Below are 18,793 nucleotides of genomic sequence, written 5' to 3'. Positions count from 1 at the left end.
TATAGCAGTAGTTGTATCCACCTCCAGAATTCCAGCTACCTTGCCTTGAGGTAGTCTCTGAGTTGGATTCTGGTATTCATTAACAACCATCAGTTCAATCAACTCATAAGCTTCATCGTAGCTCTTAGCCCGTAAGGCTCCACCTGATGCTGCATCTAGCATGGGTCTAGACTGTGCTCCCAAACCATTATAAAAATAATTGATGATCATCCATTCAGGAATCCCATGATGAGGATACTTCCTAAGCATCTCCTTATAGCACTCCCAAGCTTTACACAAAGACTCTCCTGATTGCTGTGCAAATTGAGTAAGAGCGTTCCTGATTACAGCTGCCTTCGTCATAGAGAAGAATTTAGTAAGAAACTTCTGAGCAAGATCTTCCCAAGTAGTAATAGAGCCTGGTGGTAGAGAATGCAACCAACACTTAGCTTTATCCCTCAGAGAGAATGGGAAAAGCCTCAGCTTTATAGTATCTTCAGAAATATTGTTGAACTTGAAAGTGTCACATATCTCGATGAAATCTCTAATGTGCATATTGGGATCTTCCGTTGGAGAACCCCCAAACTGGACTGAATTCTGCACCATCTGAATCATGCTAGATTTGATTTCAAAAGTATTAGCCGCGATGGATGGTCTGATAATGCTAGACTGAATATCATTGATCTTCGGCGGAGAATAATCCATCAAAGCTTTCAGATTTGCTACTGGTTCTCCCATTACAATAATAGCTTCTTCTTCAACTTTCTCAACTTCTTCAAAACTTCTTCAACTACTTCAACTTCTTCCAGTGCTTCCTTACGAGATTGAGAACCTGTTCGCTTACACGCCCTCTAGAGTACCTGAAATACCAACAAGCAAAACAAGTAAGTAAAATATCCGAGTTAGTGAACTTTAACGACCACTGATGTCAAGCACATAAACTAAAAATTAACACCGAGTCCCCGACAGTGGCGCCAAAAACTTGTTAGGACGAAAACACGCGCTAAAATTAAACGCAAGTATACGCGTTTGCAAGTAGCATAAGATATAAATCAGATTCGTTCCCACATAGACTCTTTTTAGTTAACTTAAGATTATGCACTTATGCAAAAATGGTATGGCTTGTTAAGTGGATTTTATGACACTTATCTATGCTCTAATTAGCTTTGAGTTGGTGTATTTGTACTCAAGTTATTTGTATTTTAACGTGTTTTCAAGTATTTTTGCATTTCAGGCTTTACTTCGTGAATTAGGTGAATTAGCATTGTTTTGATGCTAATATGGTGTTTAGGATGTGTTGGAATAAAAGATTGAAAGATTGGCTCGAAGCTGCAAGGAATAAAAAAGAAGAAAAATGAAGTTTTGGCAGAAGGCAGGCGCGCCCGCGCTGGTGTTCCACGCGGCCGCGCCGAGAAAGCAGGAAGTCAGCGCGCCCGCGCTGGTGAAGCGCGCGCTCGCGCTGGGTCGGGATATTATAATCCTGATTCTTTTATAATTCAAATTGCTGGACTCCTGGGATGCATGGACTGCTATATAAACATAATTTAGGTCATTTTTCAAGATATATTCAGATTTATCAAGACATCAATGATGGAGAAGATGACAAGAGACCTTTTGGCACAATTCAACGAAGGCGAAGACGAACTAGTTTATTCTTGTGAATCTTTGTTTTGAGTTGTAATTTGGATGCTTGTTTCTTGTTTTGCTGAACCTTTACGCTTGTTTGTACTTTGGTTTATTTATTCGTATAAAGACTACATTTGCTATACCATGTTTTTATTGGAACCCACGTTGGCGATGAGTTCAATTATGGGCTAATCGTTATCGTGGGGTTCTAGCGGATTTATTTATGGATTTCTTTAGTTAAATTGTTTGATGCCTTAGTGTGTGGTGATTGTATGATATCCTAGTATTGGTTGTGCATATTCGTCTTATGAGCGTTGCGAACTTATAAGATAGTGTGTTAATTCTTAATGAAGCGAAAGTGAATTTAAGGATTTAGAACTTGCCATGCTAGCATTGGTTCATGTATTGATATGCATGATTCGTAGGTAATTTAACCATCTTACTTGCCCTATGTAATCAAGATAGATAACTTGTGCTTAAACCGTTATGTTGTCAAATTCTATAGATATATAGGGTCTCAATATAATTGGTGCCTATTCAGCTTCTATCTCTTTTGTGTATGTCTGGTAAAATGGTACTCGTGCAACGAAAGTTGGCGTTTATCAGTTTCGTGTTGTCTGATTAGTATCATCATCATTGCATGTTAAGGTTGAAAATAATAAGGCTATTGAATGAAGTATTTAATGAAGTTAGAATCCCATGTCTGTCATATATATTAATTCAATCAATCTTATTCTCGTAGTTATAATGGTTAGCGTAATTCTTAGTTATAAATATTCTTAATTTATTATCGTCTTAGCATTGAATAATAACCATACATTGTTGCTTAGGTGCGTAATTTAGATAGTTAACCAATACAGTCTCTGTGGAATCAAATCTGATTTATATCTTATACTACTTGCGAACTCGTATACTTGTGTATAATATTAGCGCGTGTTTAGCGACTAACAAGTTTTTGGCGCCGTTGCCGGGGACTGCACTGTTAATTACTAGTTTATGTGCTTTCCATCAGTGGTCGTTAAAGTTCATTAACTCGGACATTGTTACTTATTTGTTTCCTTATTTTATTTCAGGTGATCTAGCGAGGGTGTATGCATACGCGTTCGCGTACTCGTAAGAGAACACTGGATAAAGCCGGGGAAGAACTTGTGGTAATTCGCAGAGAAATTTTTGAGGAAGAAAAGAAGGTAGAAGAAGAAGAGAAAGTTGAAGTGTAATATCCGGGATATATCGTATAATTATTTTTCTATTAAATAATTATTATGTGAGTTCAGTATCTATTCTGTGAGTTAATTGTTAAATGTTATCTGTACTTGGATATTCAAAAATAACATTAATTGAGTATTTTAATTTTTATATGTCCAAAATAAAACATAGATAATTGTCATATCTTCCTAATTATTTTTATGTTGATTTATGGATTTATAAGGATCATATGAAATTTATAAAATCTTTTTCCGAGTATTTAAAATCTATTTTATAAAAACGGGAACCAACCGACGTTAACCGTTGTTACGTTTTTGAAACCCGAAACTCTTCTGAGAACTCCTTCCTAACCTAATTGTAATATTCCGAGCATATTCCATGTTTCGACTTTTTCGATCAGGCGTACGGTTTGTCCTGCGCGGGTCCCGGTGCAACATTTTCGATACAATACTCGTTTCGGTAAATCAATAAAACCCGTATTTTCGATAAACTGGAGCTTTTTATTAAACTATCATAATTATCACTTCGTAATACGTGTAACCAGGCGCTGAGACCAAGACCGCAGTATAAATTGTACTGATTTGGATAATTATCCCGAAAACCGATACCGTTTGGATCAGTTTTTACAAATAAATGTACCGTTTTATATCCGGAATGATCCAACGGGATATTAATATTTCGTAAATATAAATAGCCTTTTTCCGTATTTTATTTCGTATCAAAATCATTTGCAGATAGTTAATTCTATAATTTTCAGAGAAAAACCCTAATTACATAAACTGTTCTAAGAATCAAACAGGAAAACGAAGGCGTTGCCGATCTCTGTTTTCAAAGCTTGAGTAACCAAAACGAAGGATTTGAAGTGTTCTATCATATTCTGAGCTTTGTTTCACTGCAGAGTTAAAGGTTTATTTTCTGGAAATTTATTTATTTTCGAATTAAATTTATTAAAAATATGAATTTTTGTTCGGATGATTGTTTATATGATTTGATGATTGCATGTTGTAGAGCTTGTTTTCCTGATGATTTTGATATATTATACGTCTGATTTGGAGTTCAATAACATGTTCAAATTTGAGTTTGATTTTCGAATTTTAAAATTAGGGTTTATAACCCGTATGAATGTTCTTAATTGAAATTTAGGGGTTTCTTATTCTGAAATAGATTGATGTTGTGGTATAGTGTATTGTATTCTCTGTGAAATTTGCAATCTAGTCGTACAAGTTTCATGAATCAACGAGGTCTGTAGAGAAGGGAGTTGTATTTTGAAGTTTACGTCGAACCCTCCGGAAACCGGCGAGTTTCTTGATCAAATTCCGGCCAAGTCTGGGGTTATTGATGAATTTTGATTGCAGATATAGGTTCCTGGTGTTGTGTAGTTTAATTCTGGAGGTGATGGTGGTGGGAGGATGTCGGAGGTGAGTTCTCCGGCCACCCCCGATTTTCCGGCGACTGAAACTGCAAAATTGCAGTTTAGTCCCTGTATTTTTGAAGATGGTGAAGTTTAGTCCCTGTAGTTTACAAAGTTTTTAAAAATAGGATTCCTGTTTATAAAATGTTTAAAAATCATATTTCCTATTTATTTTTATTATAAAAATTCATTTTCAATTTCTGAAAATTCTGAAAATTATTATTTTAATTCCGAAAATTATTTTTAATTTAAAAATAAATCTAAATTAATTAGTTAATTAATTTCATTTAATTTTTAATTAATTAATTGGTCAATTAATTCAAAAACTAATTGATTAATTGATTTAATTAATTATTAATTGATTTTAATCAATTATTTAATTAGATTTAATTATATGAAAATGATTTAAAAATTCCGAAAAATAGTTTCGAACTTTAAAATATTATTCTAAATTATTTCCAAAGCTCGATAATTAGTATAAAATTATTTCGGAGCCAGAATTGGCCTACCGAACCCTTTTTATTAACCCGAAATTGATCCAACGACCTATTTTAATTCTGAAAAATGTTTTAAAAATCATTTTAAATATCAGAAAGCCTATTTATGACCCGAGACTTCTTTATAAATAATATATCATTGACTACGTGATGTATTATGTGCTATATGTGACTTGTTGATTGACTATCAGTCTATATATTCGGTGTTTACTTGATTATTGCATAACTTTCAATCCGTTAATCGGATTTGGGTAAAACGAATGGTAGATAGAAGTATGTGTTGAATAGAACCCTATGAGTCGATTATTGATAGATGCTTATGATATGTGAGCAGAAGAGGCAAGGCGTAGGAAAGGGAAACAGGTAGTTGAGGAGTAAGACGATTGTGATTGGAAGCGAGTGCAGTGTAGTAAGCTAATATCAGGCAAGTATTATGAACTTTCTCGAGATATTGTAGTACTTGATAGTCTTGTTGATATTGCAAGTGCTTTGAAGCACTGTACCCTAAACCTTGATTCCAGTTATTGATCTTGAGCCGTAACCTGATTCTTTCTAGACCATTGATTGTTGTATACCCAAACACGAACCTCAAGTATACGATCCTACTCCACAAATATATACAAACTAAATATTAAACACTGAACCAGATTGCTTACACAATCAAATCTTTGTATTTTATGCTTTGAAAGACCAAGTCCTTGAAACCCTGAAATATTGATTCCTTTGTTATCCAATTCTTTCATTGCCCAGCATCCAAGCTTTGAAATTACCTTATTGATCATTACAAGGATTGAAACCCTTTCATTGTTAAACACTCATTATTGTTAATGATTCTGGTTATTGATTATTATTGCTTTTTCTGTTATTATATTAGAATTGGATTGTTTTTATAAAATTATGGACCAGATTCGTGGTCAGACCATATAATGATCAAGTTATGCTAATGTGTGCCTTGGATCCAGTAGTTAGAGCAGTGCTGTGTGCTTTGCTCGGGGTTAGTGCGTGACTGATCAGCAGCCTAACCTTGGTTTTAACATGAAAATATAATATCCAATTCTAAATCATAATCTATTGTTCACTTGATATCATAATCATGTTCACTTGATGATCATTATTCTCAGTTTTGTCATTGTGACTTGCTGAGCTAGTTAGCTCATTTGTGCGATATTGTTTCTGTTCTTTTCCAGTTAAGAAGGAACCAGTTGGTACCGCGGATCCCCAGTCCAGCGCGAGAGCTAGGGGTTCAGGTTGATCGAGCTAAGCTAGTAGGTTTCTTTTGGGATAATTTAAGTCTGTAAAAGTTTGTAATAATGTTTAATACTCAGTTTTGAGTTTGGAATAGTTAGGATTTGAACAGTATGTAATATAAGTAGATGTGTGGCTTGTGTGCATACTTTAACCTGTTGCGATCCGTGGTAGTTGATAATTAGGGTCACTGCATATTATTGTTATCTTTATTATTATTATAAGCAGGTTGTAAATAAGGCGTGTGTGTGTGTGGACCCCAAACTTCTGACCCGGGTTTGGAGGGCGCCACATGAAGAGCCAATTATAGTAGCTATGGGTGATCAAGCAGAAAATTCGAAGGTTTTGATGGACTATTCTAAGCCAAAAATTAATGACATTCACTCTAGCATCATTAGACCAGCCATCACGGCTAACACTTTTGAGATCAACTCCAGCATGATCCAGATGATACAGAACTCAGTTCAGTTTGGGGGTTCTCCTACCGAAGACCCCAACATGCACATCAGGGATTTCATCAAGATCTGCGATACTTTCAAGTTCAATGGTGTGACTGAAGATGCTGTCAAGTTGCGACTCTTCCCATTCTCTTTGAGGGACAAAGCTAAGTGATGGTTACACTCTCTACCGGTAGGGTCTATCAGGACTTGGGAAGATCTTGCTCAAAAGTTTCTCACTAAATTTTTTCCCATGGTGAAGACTGCAGCAATCAAGAATACTCTTACCCAGTTCACGCAGAAAACTGGAGAATCTCTGTGTGAGGCTTGGGATCGATATAAGGAGATGCTAAGGAAGTGCCCAGACCATGGCATGCCTGATTGGATGATTATCAACTGTTTCTACAATGGATTGGGTCCTACTTCTAGGCCCATGCTTGATGCAGCATCAGGAGGAGCCTTGTGGGCTAAGGGCTATGCTGAAGCTTATTAACTTATTGAACTGATGGCTGCTAATGAGTACCAGAATCCTTCCCAGAGATTGACTCAGGGAAAAGTAGCAGGAATTCTGGAGTTGGATGCAGCAACTACTATAGCTGCCCAACTTAAGGCTTTGATAATGAAGGTGGAAACTTTGGCTAATTATGGAGTTAATCAAATTACTAGTGTCTGTGAGCTTTATGCTGGTGCCCATGAGACTGATCAGTGTGCAATTTCTAATGAATCAGCTTAGTTTGTGAGCAACTTCCAGCGATCGCAACAACCTATGTGAGCCACCTATCATCCTAACAACCGCAATCATCCTAATTTCAGTTGGAGCAATGCTCAGAATGCGGTTCAACAGCCTTATCAGCAGTATCTAGCTAAGCAGTACAACCCCCCTGTGTTTCAGCAACCGCAGTATGCACCAAAATAACAACTCTAGCTGCAACAAGCTAATGAAAAATCTGAATTAGAGGAGTTGAACCTCATGTGCAAGAGTCAAGCTATTTCTATCAAGACCTTGGAAAATCAAATTGGGCAAATTGCCAATGCCTTGCTATATCGTTAATCTGGTACATTTCCTAGTGACAATGAAGTACCAGGAAAGAAGGAAGCTAAGGAGCAGGTAAAGGCAATTACTTTGAGGTCTGGGAAGGTTGCAAATCCCGATCATACTCAAGTGTTGACTGAAAAAGCTGGGGTTGAGGAAGAAGCAAAGTAGCAGGATGAAGAAGTGGAACCAAGGAAGACTACTATTGAGCACACTCTGCCTGAGGGTAATAAAGGGGAGAAACAGATCTATCCTCCACCGCCTTTTCCTAAGAGGCCGCAGAAGAAAAAGCTGGACAAGCAATTCGAGAAGTTTCTGGAGGTGTTCAAGAAACTTCATATCAACATACCTTTCACCGAGGCTCTCGAGCAGATGCCTAGTTATGCAAAGTTTATGAAAGGTATTCTCTCTCGGAAGGTGAAGCTAGATAATTTAGAGACTGTCGCTCTCACGGAGGAATGCAGTGATGTGCTACAGCAGAAGTTGCCTCCGAAGCTTAAAGATCCAGGAAGCTTCACTATTCCATGTACTATTGGAAAAGTGTCTTTTGACAGATGCTTATGTGACTTGGGAGCTAGCATTAATCTGATGCCCTTGTCAATCTTTAAGCAATTGGACTTACCTGATCCCAAACCAACTTATATGACCTTGCAGTTGGCCGACCGTTCTATTACATATCCAAGAGGTATTGTGGAGGATGTCTTGGTCAAGGTGGATAAACTCATCTTCCATAATGATTTCATCATTCTTGATTTTGAAGAGGATAAGAAGATTCCCATAATCTTGGGAAGGCCCTTCTTGGCAACTGGCCGGACCTTGATTGATGTGCAGAAGGGTGAGCTTACAATGCGAGTGTTGGATTAGGATGTGACTTTCAATATGTTCACTGCTGTAAAATTTCCTACTGATAATGAGGAGTGCTTAAAAGTCGAGTTGGGCGACTCGGTGGTCACATCGGAACTTGATCAATTGCTAAGGTCTGATGCCTTAGAAAAAGCCTTGTTGGGAAATTCAGACAGTGAAGATGATAAAGGAGATGAGCAATTGCAATATTTGAATGCGTCTCCCTGAAAGAGGAAGATCGATATGCCTTTTGAATCTCTTGGAATGGAAGAATTGAGCAAAGCTCCTAAACGCCTCAAGCCTTCTATTGAGGAAGCTCCTACTCTTGAGTTTAAGCCTTTGCCTGAACATTTGAGGTATACTTTTTTAGGTGATGCATCTATTCTGCCTGTTATTATTGCATCTGACCTTTCAGGTAGCGATGAGGAAAAGCTTTTGAGAATTCTGAGAGAGTTCAAATCGGCAATTGGATGGACTATAGCAGATATCAAGGGAATCAGCCCTTCTTACTGTATGCATAAAATTCTGCTAGAAGAAGGTAGCAAGCCCACAGTCGTGCAATAAAGAAGACTTAATCCAATCATGAAGGTAAGTAGTAAAGAAGGAAATTCTGAAGTGGATAGATGCAGGGATCATTTATCCTATCTCTGACAGTTCATGGGTAAGCCCGGTTCAATGTGTGCCAAAAAAGGAGGTATTACTGTGGTAGAAAATGAGAAGAATGAGCTTATTCCTACACGGACAGTCACGGGGTGGAGAGTCTGTATGGACTACAGGAAGCTAAACAAGGCCACTAGGAAGTATCACTTGCCCTTGCCCTTCATTGATCAGATGCTTGACAGGTTGGGTGGTCATGAGTACTATTATCTTCTGGATGGTTATTCGGGGTATATTCAGATTTATATTACTCCAGAAGATTAAAAGAAAACTAACTTCACTTGTCCATTCGGTACGTTCGCCTTTAGACGAGTTTCTTTTGGTCTGTGTAGTGCACCAGCTACATTTCAATGATGTATGATGGCCATCTTTTCTGACATGATTGGCCAGAATGTGGAAGTATTCATGGACAACTTCTCAGTCTTTGGCGATTCTTTTGATGAATGCTTGCAAAATCTTGGACACGTTTTTAAGAGGTGCGTTGAGACCAATTTGGTTCTCAATTGGGAGAAATGTCATTTCATGGTGCGTCAAGGCATAATTCTCGGGCACAAGGTTTCTAATAAGGGTCTTGAGGTGGATAAGGCCAATGTGGGTGTCATTGAAAATCTTCCCCCACCTATTTATGTTAAGGGAATCCGCAGTTTTCTTGGTCATGCGGGTTTCTACAGGCGTTTCATCAAAGACTTCTCGAAAATTTCAAATCCATTGTGCAGTTTACTAGAGAAAGATGTCCCTTTCAAGTTTGATGACGAGTGCCTTGCGGCTTTTGAGACATTGAAGAAGAGTCTAATCTCGGCACCTATCATAACTGTACCTGATTGAAATGAGCCTTTTGAGATGATATGCGATGCAAGTGATTATGTAGTTGGAGCAGTTCTTGGGCAGAGGAAGAACAATATATTTCATGTAGTCTACTACGCAAGTAAGACTCTAAATGGTGCTCAACTGAATTACACTACTATGGAGAAAGAACTTATGGCTATTGTCTATGGTTTTGAGAAATTTCGATCTTATTTACTTGGGACTAAGGTGACAGTTTTCACTGATCACGCCGCCATTCGATATCTCATCTCGAAGAAGGACTCGAAGCCTAGATTGATTAGATGGGTTCTTTTGCTCCAAGAATTTAAACTAGAGATCAAGGATAGGAAAGGAACTGAAAATCAAGTCGCTGATCATCTCTCGCGTTTAGAGAATCTTAATGCTACTTCATTGGATAAGACCTTGATAAATGAGTTTTTTCCCGACGAGCAGCTGTTTGGAGTGCAATAAGAACCATGGTTTGCAGACATTGTGAACTACCTTGTGAGTAACATCATGCCTCTCGACTTATCTTATGCTCAAAGGAAGAAGTTTCTACATGAAGTGAAGTGGTATATGTGGGATGAGCCGTTTCTTTTTCGCGAAGGAGTTGACAAAATCATCAGGAGATGTACTCCTTATAGCGAAACGGGGGGGATCTTGCGAGATTTCCACTCAACGGCTTATGGGGGACATTATGGTGGAGAAAAGACAACAGCTCGTGTTCTTCAAGCAGGTGTCTTTTGGCCAAAATTGTTTAAAGATGTGCATCAGTTCGTTTTGAAAAATGATCGTTGTCAATGTGTGGGTAATATGTCTAAAAAGGATGAGATGCCTCTTAATGTGCTCCTCGAGGTTGAGGTCTTCGATGTTTGGGGAATTGACTTCATGGGGCCATTCGTCTCATCTTGCAACAATTAGTATATCCTGTTGGCGGTTGATTATGTGTCGAAATGGGTTGAAGTTAAGGCGTTTCCAACAAAGATGCGAAAGTCGTGCTTAATTTTCTTCGCAAGCAGATATTCACAAGGTTTGGGACTCCAAGAGTCATAATCAGTGATGAGGGGTCGCATTTTTGCAACCGCAAGTTCACTGCTATGATGAAAAGGTACAATGTGAATCATCGCATTGCTACGATTTATCATCCCCAGACGAATGGTCAAGCTAAGGTATCTAACAGAGAGATCAAACGCATTCTAGAGAAGGTTATGTGTCCATCAAGGAAAGATTGGTCTTTGAAGCTTGATGAAGCTGTTTGGGCGTATGGAACAGCATATAAGACTTCATTGGGAATGTCTCCGTTTCAGTTGGTTTATGGTATGGGGTGTCATTTTCCAGTGGGGCTCGAGCATAAAGCTTATTGGGCTTTGAAGAAATTGAATCTGGATTTGGATGCGGCTAGAAAGAAGAGGATGCTTCAGTTGAATGAACTTGACGAGGTTCGACTTCAAGCTTATGAGAACAATACAATGTACAAGGAGAAAGTCAAGAGGTGGCACGATCGGGGTCTAGTGCTCAAGAAATTTATGCCAGGGCAACAAGTTCTTTTATTCAACTCTCGTCTCCGTCTTTTTCCTGGAAAGTTGAAGTCAAGATGGTCAGGGCCCTTCATAATCAAAAATGTGTTTCCACATGGAGCGGTGGAAATTTTTGAGAATGATCCGGGCCAAGCATCAAGGTAAATGGTCAACGGTTGAAGTATTATTATGGTGACACGGCAAACCGCGAGGTGGTTAGTGCCGTTTTATTGTCCAATTGATCTCGAGATTCTACGTCGAGCTAGCGATGTAAAAGAAGCGCTTCTTGGGAGGCAACCCAAGTTTGTTGTACATTAGTAGGTAGAGGAAGCAAGAAGAAAAGAGAAAAACACAAAAAAAATCAGAAAAAGGAAAAAATTCGGGGCTAAGTACAGAAACTGGGCGTGGCCGCGCCGTTTTTCCAGTAACCAAGCGCGCCCGCGCCGGTTTTCCAGAATGTGAGCGCGCTCGCGCTGTCCTAGCGCGCGCCCGCGCCGAGTCCCTGTTCAAGAAAAAAAATAAAAATAGCAGTTTTATTAGAGAAAATCGGGATTTTAATTCCAAAATCAATTCTAACCCGATTTTTACTCTTCCACATCCCATAATTCCCTCTCCTAATCAATTCCATTATTCCCACGATTCCCATAATCAATTCCCACTTCTATTCCTTATTAAATTCACACCCCTCCACCTATAAATACATGCACTTGCATACAAATTCTCCACCAATCCACAAACTCTCAAACACAAATTCTCTCTAAACACTTAAGCTTTCATTCTCTCTTTTTCAATTCTGATGGCACCGAAAAGACAGAGAACTCAAGTTGGAAGCAGCACCACCGACTCTTTATCTGCGGGTGGTGTGAGGCCCAGATTTTCTACTCTAGGGGCTGAAGAGGAGTACACGAGGCTTCTCTCGAGGCCTATTGCTAAGGAGAGGGGGTTTTTGCCATCAGGGAGCGATGGTAAGCTTTTGGAGATGATTCTTGAGATGGGCTGGGTTCCTTTTTGTAAGGCTCCCACTGCTGTGCCCATAAGTGTTGTGCGGGAGTTTTACGCCAACGCAAAGGCGAAGAAGAATGGTTTCACGGTGGTGAGAGGGATGACTGTTGAGTACAGTGCAGAGGCTATCAGGAGGGTGATTGAGCAACTTGCAAGGAAGGTGGGTCAGGACACATGGAACGATAAGACGCTGGAGGACTTTGATTTGGATCTTATTATTGCTACTCTCTGTGTGCCTGAGACTCATTGGAAGTTCAAGAGGGGCACTACTGATTACTCCACGTTCCCTGCTTCATGAACAGGTATGCACGTGCTTGGAACTCTTTTATTTGTGCTAACATCATGCCATCTTCTCATGTGTATGAGATTACGGTGGAGCGTGCTCGTCTGTTGTGGGGGATTCTGTAGGGTAATTACATTGATTTGGGGATGGTGATATATCAGGGGATCCTGAGGTTTTTGAGAGGAGGTACTACTGGGGCTATTCTCTATGCGTCCATTATGATGAAGTTGTGCATGGCAGTTGGTGTTCATTGGCCAGCACATGAGTAGCTTCAGATTCCCAGTGCTCCTATTGACAGTTCTACACTGCACAGTATGGTCGAGTGGTATGGAAGGAAGCCCAATACTAAGGGGCTTGGTTACTCATATGATCATCTGCCAGGTGGTGTGCCTATGGAGGCAGCAGGAGGTTCTCAGCATGCCCGACGATCAGCTTGGAGGGCTCAGTATGGAGAGGAGGCTGGATCGTTAGGATCACGGCAGCAGCAACAACAGGAGGAGATAACATGATCAGAGATGGGAGCTGGTTTGAGTTCGACACAGTATAGGCGTCTTGCGAGGAGGATGGATGCGATGCATGACATCCACAGTCATTTTGCACGCGATCTCACCCAGGCACTTGGGACTGCATTTAGAGCCACATGAGTTGACATTCAGTGGTCAGTTTTTGGTGAGGACTCCGTGTATCTGCCTCCGGACATGCCTGACACTCCACCCATTGAGGGTGAAGATTCTGATTCACACTAGGTATGCCTGATTCCTTACTATTACCTTCACTGAGGATAGTGAATATTTTATGTTTGGGGGTAGTAGTTAAAGAAATATGTTTATGTTAGTCTTATATAGTTTGCATGTTCATGTTAGTTTTATTTCATATAGTTGCATATATTTTGCCATGTAGTTTTTTTTAGTTTTTATGATAATTTGTTCATTTAGTTTCATGCATTTGCATTATATTATGATTCCCTTAGATAATTTTTTCGATTAATTGGTGATATTGATGCTAGTGTAGTGATGTCATATTTAGTAATGTTAATGCTTATTGGATTGATTTGCATGCTAGATACATTTATATTTCACTAAGTATTATAGGTTGCTACAGTGCTAGATCATGGGTATGATTTGTTTGATTGTCAAGGTTTAATCGCTTATTTATATTTAGAATTTAGGGTATTCTCTTAATAATAAAAGACATGGATATTTAGAAATTGGAGAAATTGGATTTCATTGCTAGTTGTATGGCTAGGTGTCAAATGGCTAGTAGCCGGCTCATATTTTTATGAGTAGTCTAGGGTTGAATGAGATGGAGCAAAACGCACTCATTCAGAAATTGTTGAAAAAAAAAGAAAAAAAATATAGAAAAAAAGAAAAAAAAAGAGAATAAGTGTTATGTATAATTGATCATGAGTGGGCTTTTAGTACTCGAGTTATTAAGTTCTTAGGGGACTTTGTGCCTAGTGACCTAAGGCTTCTATAGTCTGGGATCCACTAACCTAACGCTCGCTACATGGGTGCTATTGTATAAGTCTTTTGTGGACCTCACTCATTGCACGATCAAATAAGCATATTTGTGTTGTTATGAATAAGCATGAATCTATGTTAACTCCGATATAAGAATTGAAGTGTTATAAGTTATTTTGAGTCTAGCTTTTATTCTATTTATAAACTTGTGATTGTTTTGATAAGTAGTGAGTTATGATTGTCGATCTAGTTGCGATAGTATATCTATAAGCATTTGCACACAAGCACGTCTCTAGTGTGTCGATTGATTTGTGAGATTTAATGGATCTTTATGCGAATAATTGCATTTGTTGAGGTGTTGCTAGTTTATTGGTTTAATTATTCTTTGGGGATCATTGCATTCATATTAGTTGCATTCATGCATTTTTATTTCTTGTTCTTTGAGTCTGTTTATGCTTGAGGACAAGCATGGATTCAAGTTTGGGCGTGTGTTAAGTGGCATTTATGACACTTATTTATGCTCTAATAAGCTTTGAGTTGGTGTATTTATACTCAAGTTCTTTTTGTTTTAACGTGTTTTCAAGTGTTTTTGCATTTCAGACTTTACTTCGTGAATCAGGTGAATTAGCATTGTTTTGATGCTAATATGGTGTTTAGGATGTGTTGGAATAAAACCTTGAAAGATTGGCTTGAAGCTACAAGGAATAAAGAAGAAGAACAAAATGAAGTTTTGGCAGAAGGCAGGGACGCCCGCACTGGTGTTGCACGCGGCCGCGCCGGGAGAGCAGGAAGTCAGCGCGCCCGCGCTGGTGAAGCGCGCGACCGCGCTGGGTCTGGATATTAAAATCCTGATTATTTTATAATTCAAATTATTGGACTCCTGGGATGCATGGACTGCTATATAAACATAATTTAGGTCATTTTTCAGGATATATTCAGAGTTATCAAGACATCAAGGAGGGAGAAGACGGCAAGAGACCTTTTGGCACAATTCAATAAAGGCGAAGACGAACTAGTTTATTCTTATGAATCTTTGTTTTGTGTTGTAATTTGGATGCTTGTTTCTTGTTTTGCTGAACCTTTACACTTGTTTGTACTTTGGTTTATTTATTCGTATAAAGACTACGTTTGTTATACCATTTTTTCATTGGAACCCACGTTGGCGATGAGTTCGATTATGGGCTAATCATTATCGTGGGGTTCTAGTGGATTTATTTATGGATTTCTTTAGTTAAATTGTTTGATGCCTTAGTGTGTGGTGATTTTATGATATCCTAGTATTAGTTGTGCGTATTCGTCTTATGAGCGTCGCGAACTTATAAGATAGTGTGTTAATTCTTAATGAAGCGAAAGTAAATTTAAGGATTTAGAACTTGCCATGCTAGCATTGGTTCATGTATTGATATGCATGATTCGTAGGTAATTTTAACCATCTTACTTGCCCTATGTAATCAAGATATATAATTTGTGCTTAAACTGTTATGTTGTCAAATTCTATAGACATATAGAGTCTCAATATAATTGGTGCCTATTCAGCTTCTATCTCTTTTGTGGATGTCTGGTAGAATGGTACTCGTGCAACGAAAGTTGGTGTTTATCAGTTTCGTGTTGTCTGATTAATATCATCACCATTGTATGCTAAGATTGAGAATAATAAGGCTATTGAATGAAGTATTTAATGAAGTTAGAATCCCATGTCTGTCATATATATTAATTCAATCAATCTTTTTTTTTGCTAAGTTAAGTATATATCAACAAAAAACAAAGAACGAAACAAAGACAAGAAGGGATCTACCCTAAGCTCTATGACAAGCCATAGAGAAAACTATCTATAACCAATCTAGAAAAGATTGGAGATAGAAAGCAAGCAAAAGTAAAAGACCTACTACAAACTATTACAAGGAACAAGATCTGGTCTAGTAATTACAAGCTTAGAAAACCTAGTAGAGCTTTGCAGTTTAGCATAAGCATCTCTGTTGATACCCTTAAGCAGGTTCCTCGGACCAAGGACCCCAGAGTCATGAGCTCGAGAATTTAGCTCCCTCCAAATATGGTAGCAGAATATCTGAGCATAGCAGAGAGCCACCGTGCTCTTAGGTTTATCATGAAGATCAGCCAAGTAAGTGAGAAATCCAAGCCATGATTCACCAACAATGTTGATTCCCAACGGGGACATAAGATTGCACAAAACCCATTTACTGTAAGAGCAGTGAAGAAAGATATGAGAGCCCGTTTCTCGGCCACAAATACATAAGTAACATTGTTGGTTATCCACAAGGCCAAATATGTGAAGGCGAGACAATGTGTAGAGCCTTCCGTGACAAGAAAGCCATTGGTGGTGAGCATATCGATTGATACGCAGCTTGTGCCACACCACACGATACCAAGAAACCAAGGTACCTAAAAGCCTTATTGAGTTCCAAACATCCCAGGTTTTAATTTTTGTGGCATCACAGCCATCCCATAATAAAAGATCAGGACCTGTATTCAAAGTTGGAGGGACAAAAGTTGATAGCCAGTGCACTAACATTGGTTCCAGATGGTGACTTCTTGAGTTTGCCCTTGGTAAAATCCAAGTACCATTATTGATAATGGCACTAAGTTTATCACCAGGTTGCATTCCATATTGAGAAATGATATTAGAGGTTCTGTTAGAAGCTAAGCATGCATTGTTCCACCAAGGATCGAACCAAAGGGAGATGGACTCACCCGTGCCAATACGGAACGAAACAAACTGCAAAGCCAATATACGACATTTGAGAATTTTCCTCCAGATCCAAGAACAATCAGTGGGAAGCTTAGTAGTCCAGAAATGCTTCCCTTTTAAGACAGTTTTATTGACCCAGGTAGCCCAAAGTGTGTCCGAGTTAGTAATGACTTTAAGCAAGTGACCCAGAATTTGAGCTTTATTCCATTTTTGCATGTTTTTTAAGCCAAGCCCACCTTCCTCACGAGGAAGACAAACTGTTTGCCACGCAACTTTTGCACCTCCTTTGTGGTCGATGTTACCACGCCATAAGAATCTAGTGAGTAGAGACTGGATGGTATAGTGTATTGTGCCAGGCAAAAGAAAATGGTTGCACCAGAAACCCTCGATAACAAACACAATAGATTTAATGAGTAAGCATCTTCCAGCAAAAGAAAGCACCAAATTGGTCCAACCATTGAGTCTGTTCGTGATTTTAGTGATGAGGGCCATGCAGTCATTAACAGAAAGCTGTGAGGTGATCAAAGGGACGCACAGAAACTTAATTGGCAGGTTACCTCGAGGAATCAGAAGAGAATCAAACCACTCCACAAAGTCTTGATCACAATTGCACAAGAAGCTGTTACTTTTATGGATATTGGGGGAAAGACCACTCCATGAAGAAAAGGTTGTTATAGAGTCCATGATGTGCTTAACAGAGCTTTGAGAACCATGCGAAAAGAAAAGGACATCATCAGCAAAGAACAGGTGTGTGAGGCCCATATCTTTGCAACGCCAGTGGTATTTAAAATCATGAGGAACCTTGTTGAGAATGCAAGACAAAATCTGCATGTACATGGCAAAGATGTAGGGAGACATTGGGTCCCCTTGTCGAATGCCCTTAGAACCTCGGAAGTACCCGTGTATTACCCCATTTAGTTTAACTGAAAACCGAGTAGAGCAAAGGCAAGCTTTGATCCAATTGATGACCATGGCTGGGAAGTGTAATTTAGTTAAAATAGCTAAAATAAAATCCCAGCTTAGAGAGTCAAACACCTTGTGGAGGTCAATTTTGAGGGCACACTTGGACGAGCCAGTAACCCTGTCATAACCACGAAATAGCTCTTGAGCAAGCAGAATGTTATCAGAGATGGACCTTCCAGGGATAAAAGCAGACTGTGCAATGTCAATGATAGACGGCATGATCAACTTTAGTCTAGCAGCTATAATTTTGGATATGCACTTGTACATTACAGTACAAAGGGAGATAGGTCGAAAATCATTCATAACTATTGGAGAAGCAACCTTTGGAATAAGGGAAATGAAAGTGGAATTAGTACCTGAGGGTAGAAATCCAGTTTCACAAAAAATGTTTTACAGAATTACAAAAATCAACCCATGTAATACCCCATGTGGTCAAGAAGAATTCGACATTAAAGCCATCAGGCCCAAGTGCCTTGTTTTTCTTCATTTTCTTCAAGGTAGCATAGATTAGAGCATCAGTAACCGTAGCACACAGAAAGGTAGCTTGGGCCTCAATAATAACCTTGCATTCGACATAATCCAAATCAATATTGGAGTGAGTAATATCTGGCCCCAACAGATTTTGAAAATAATTAACTGCTATATTAGCACATGGAAGTTGGCCATGCACCATGTTTCCCAAATTATCCTCAAGGGCAAGCACCTTGTTACGGTTCCAGTTTGCCTTGTATTGTTGATGGAAAAAAGAATTATTCCCATCTCCAAGCTCCATCCATTTTACTCTCAATTTTTGGAGGAAAAAAGACTCTTCTTCGACTAGACTTGAATTGAGCTTATTAATCAAGTCCTTCTCCAAATTTAGAAGAACGATGTCAGTATTATTGATCATACGCAACTGGACTTCCTCTAGGTTAGCTCTAGCATTCGAGACGTTAGAGGAGACATTGCCATGATCCTTGTTAAGTTGCCTAAGCAACCTTTTTGTTTCTTTTAACCTGGACAAAAAACGAACATAGCAAGGACCATTGCAATCTAAGGACCAAGCTTTACTAATAACATCCTGAAACCCAGGGATATCAATCATGAAGTTGAAGAACTGAAACGGTTTATTAAGCTTTTGAAG

General features: G+C 38.9%; 1 protein-coding gene and 2 non-coding genes across 3 annotated transcripts; 1 reads left to right on the top strand and 2 right to left on the bottom strand.

Annotated features, from left to right (window-relative positions):
* The first annotated feature begins 220 nt into the window (after window positions 1-220).
* Window positions 221-327, top strand: LOC141709151 (small nucleolar RNA R71). Its single transcript, XR_012569742.1, has one exon. It is a non-coding gene; the product is annotated as a small nucleolar RNA R71 (small nucleolar RNA).
* Window positions 328-6,669: 6,342 nt separating this feature from the next.
* LOC141709763 (small nucleolar RNA R71) lies at window positions 6,670-6,776 on the bottom strand. Its single transcript, XR_012570325.1, has one exon. It is a non-coding gene; the product is annotated as a small nucleolar RNA R71 (small nucleolar RNA).
* Window positions 6,777-15,885: 9,109 nt separating this feature from the next.
* On the bottom strand, window positions 15,886-17,937 carry LOC141692415 (uncharacterized). The gene has a single exon (XM_074497246.1). The coding sequence runs from the start codon at window positions 17,935-17,937 to the stop codon at window positions 15,886-15,888; it is 2,052 nt and encodes a 683-aa protein (XP_074353347.1).
* Between the last annotated feature and the right edge of the window lie 856 nt (window positions 17,938-18,793).

This window comes from Apium graveolens, chromosome 2, assembly GCF_009905375.1.
Source record: "Apium graveolens cultivar Ventura chromosome 2, ASM990537v1, whole genome shotgun sequence".
Taxonomy (NCBI): Eukaryota; Viridiplantae; Streptophyta; class Magnoliopsida; order Apiales; family Apiaceae; genus Apium; species Apium graveolens.
The sequence above is the reverse complement of the archived record's forward strand: the minus strand, read 5'-3'. Positions and strand labels throughout refer to the sequence as shown.

Coding starts and splice junctions, on each gene's coding strand:
- LOC141692415 (XM_074497246.1), bottom strand. CDS start 17,937: ATGTACAAGTGCATATCCAAAATTATAGCTGCTAGACTAAAGTTGATC.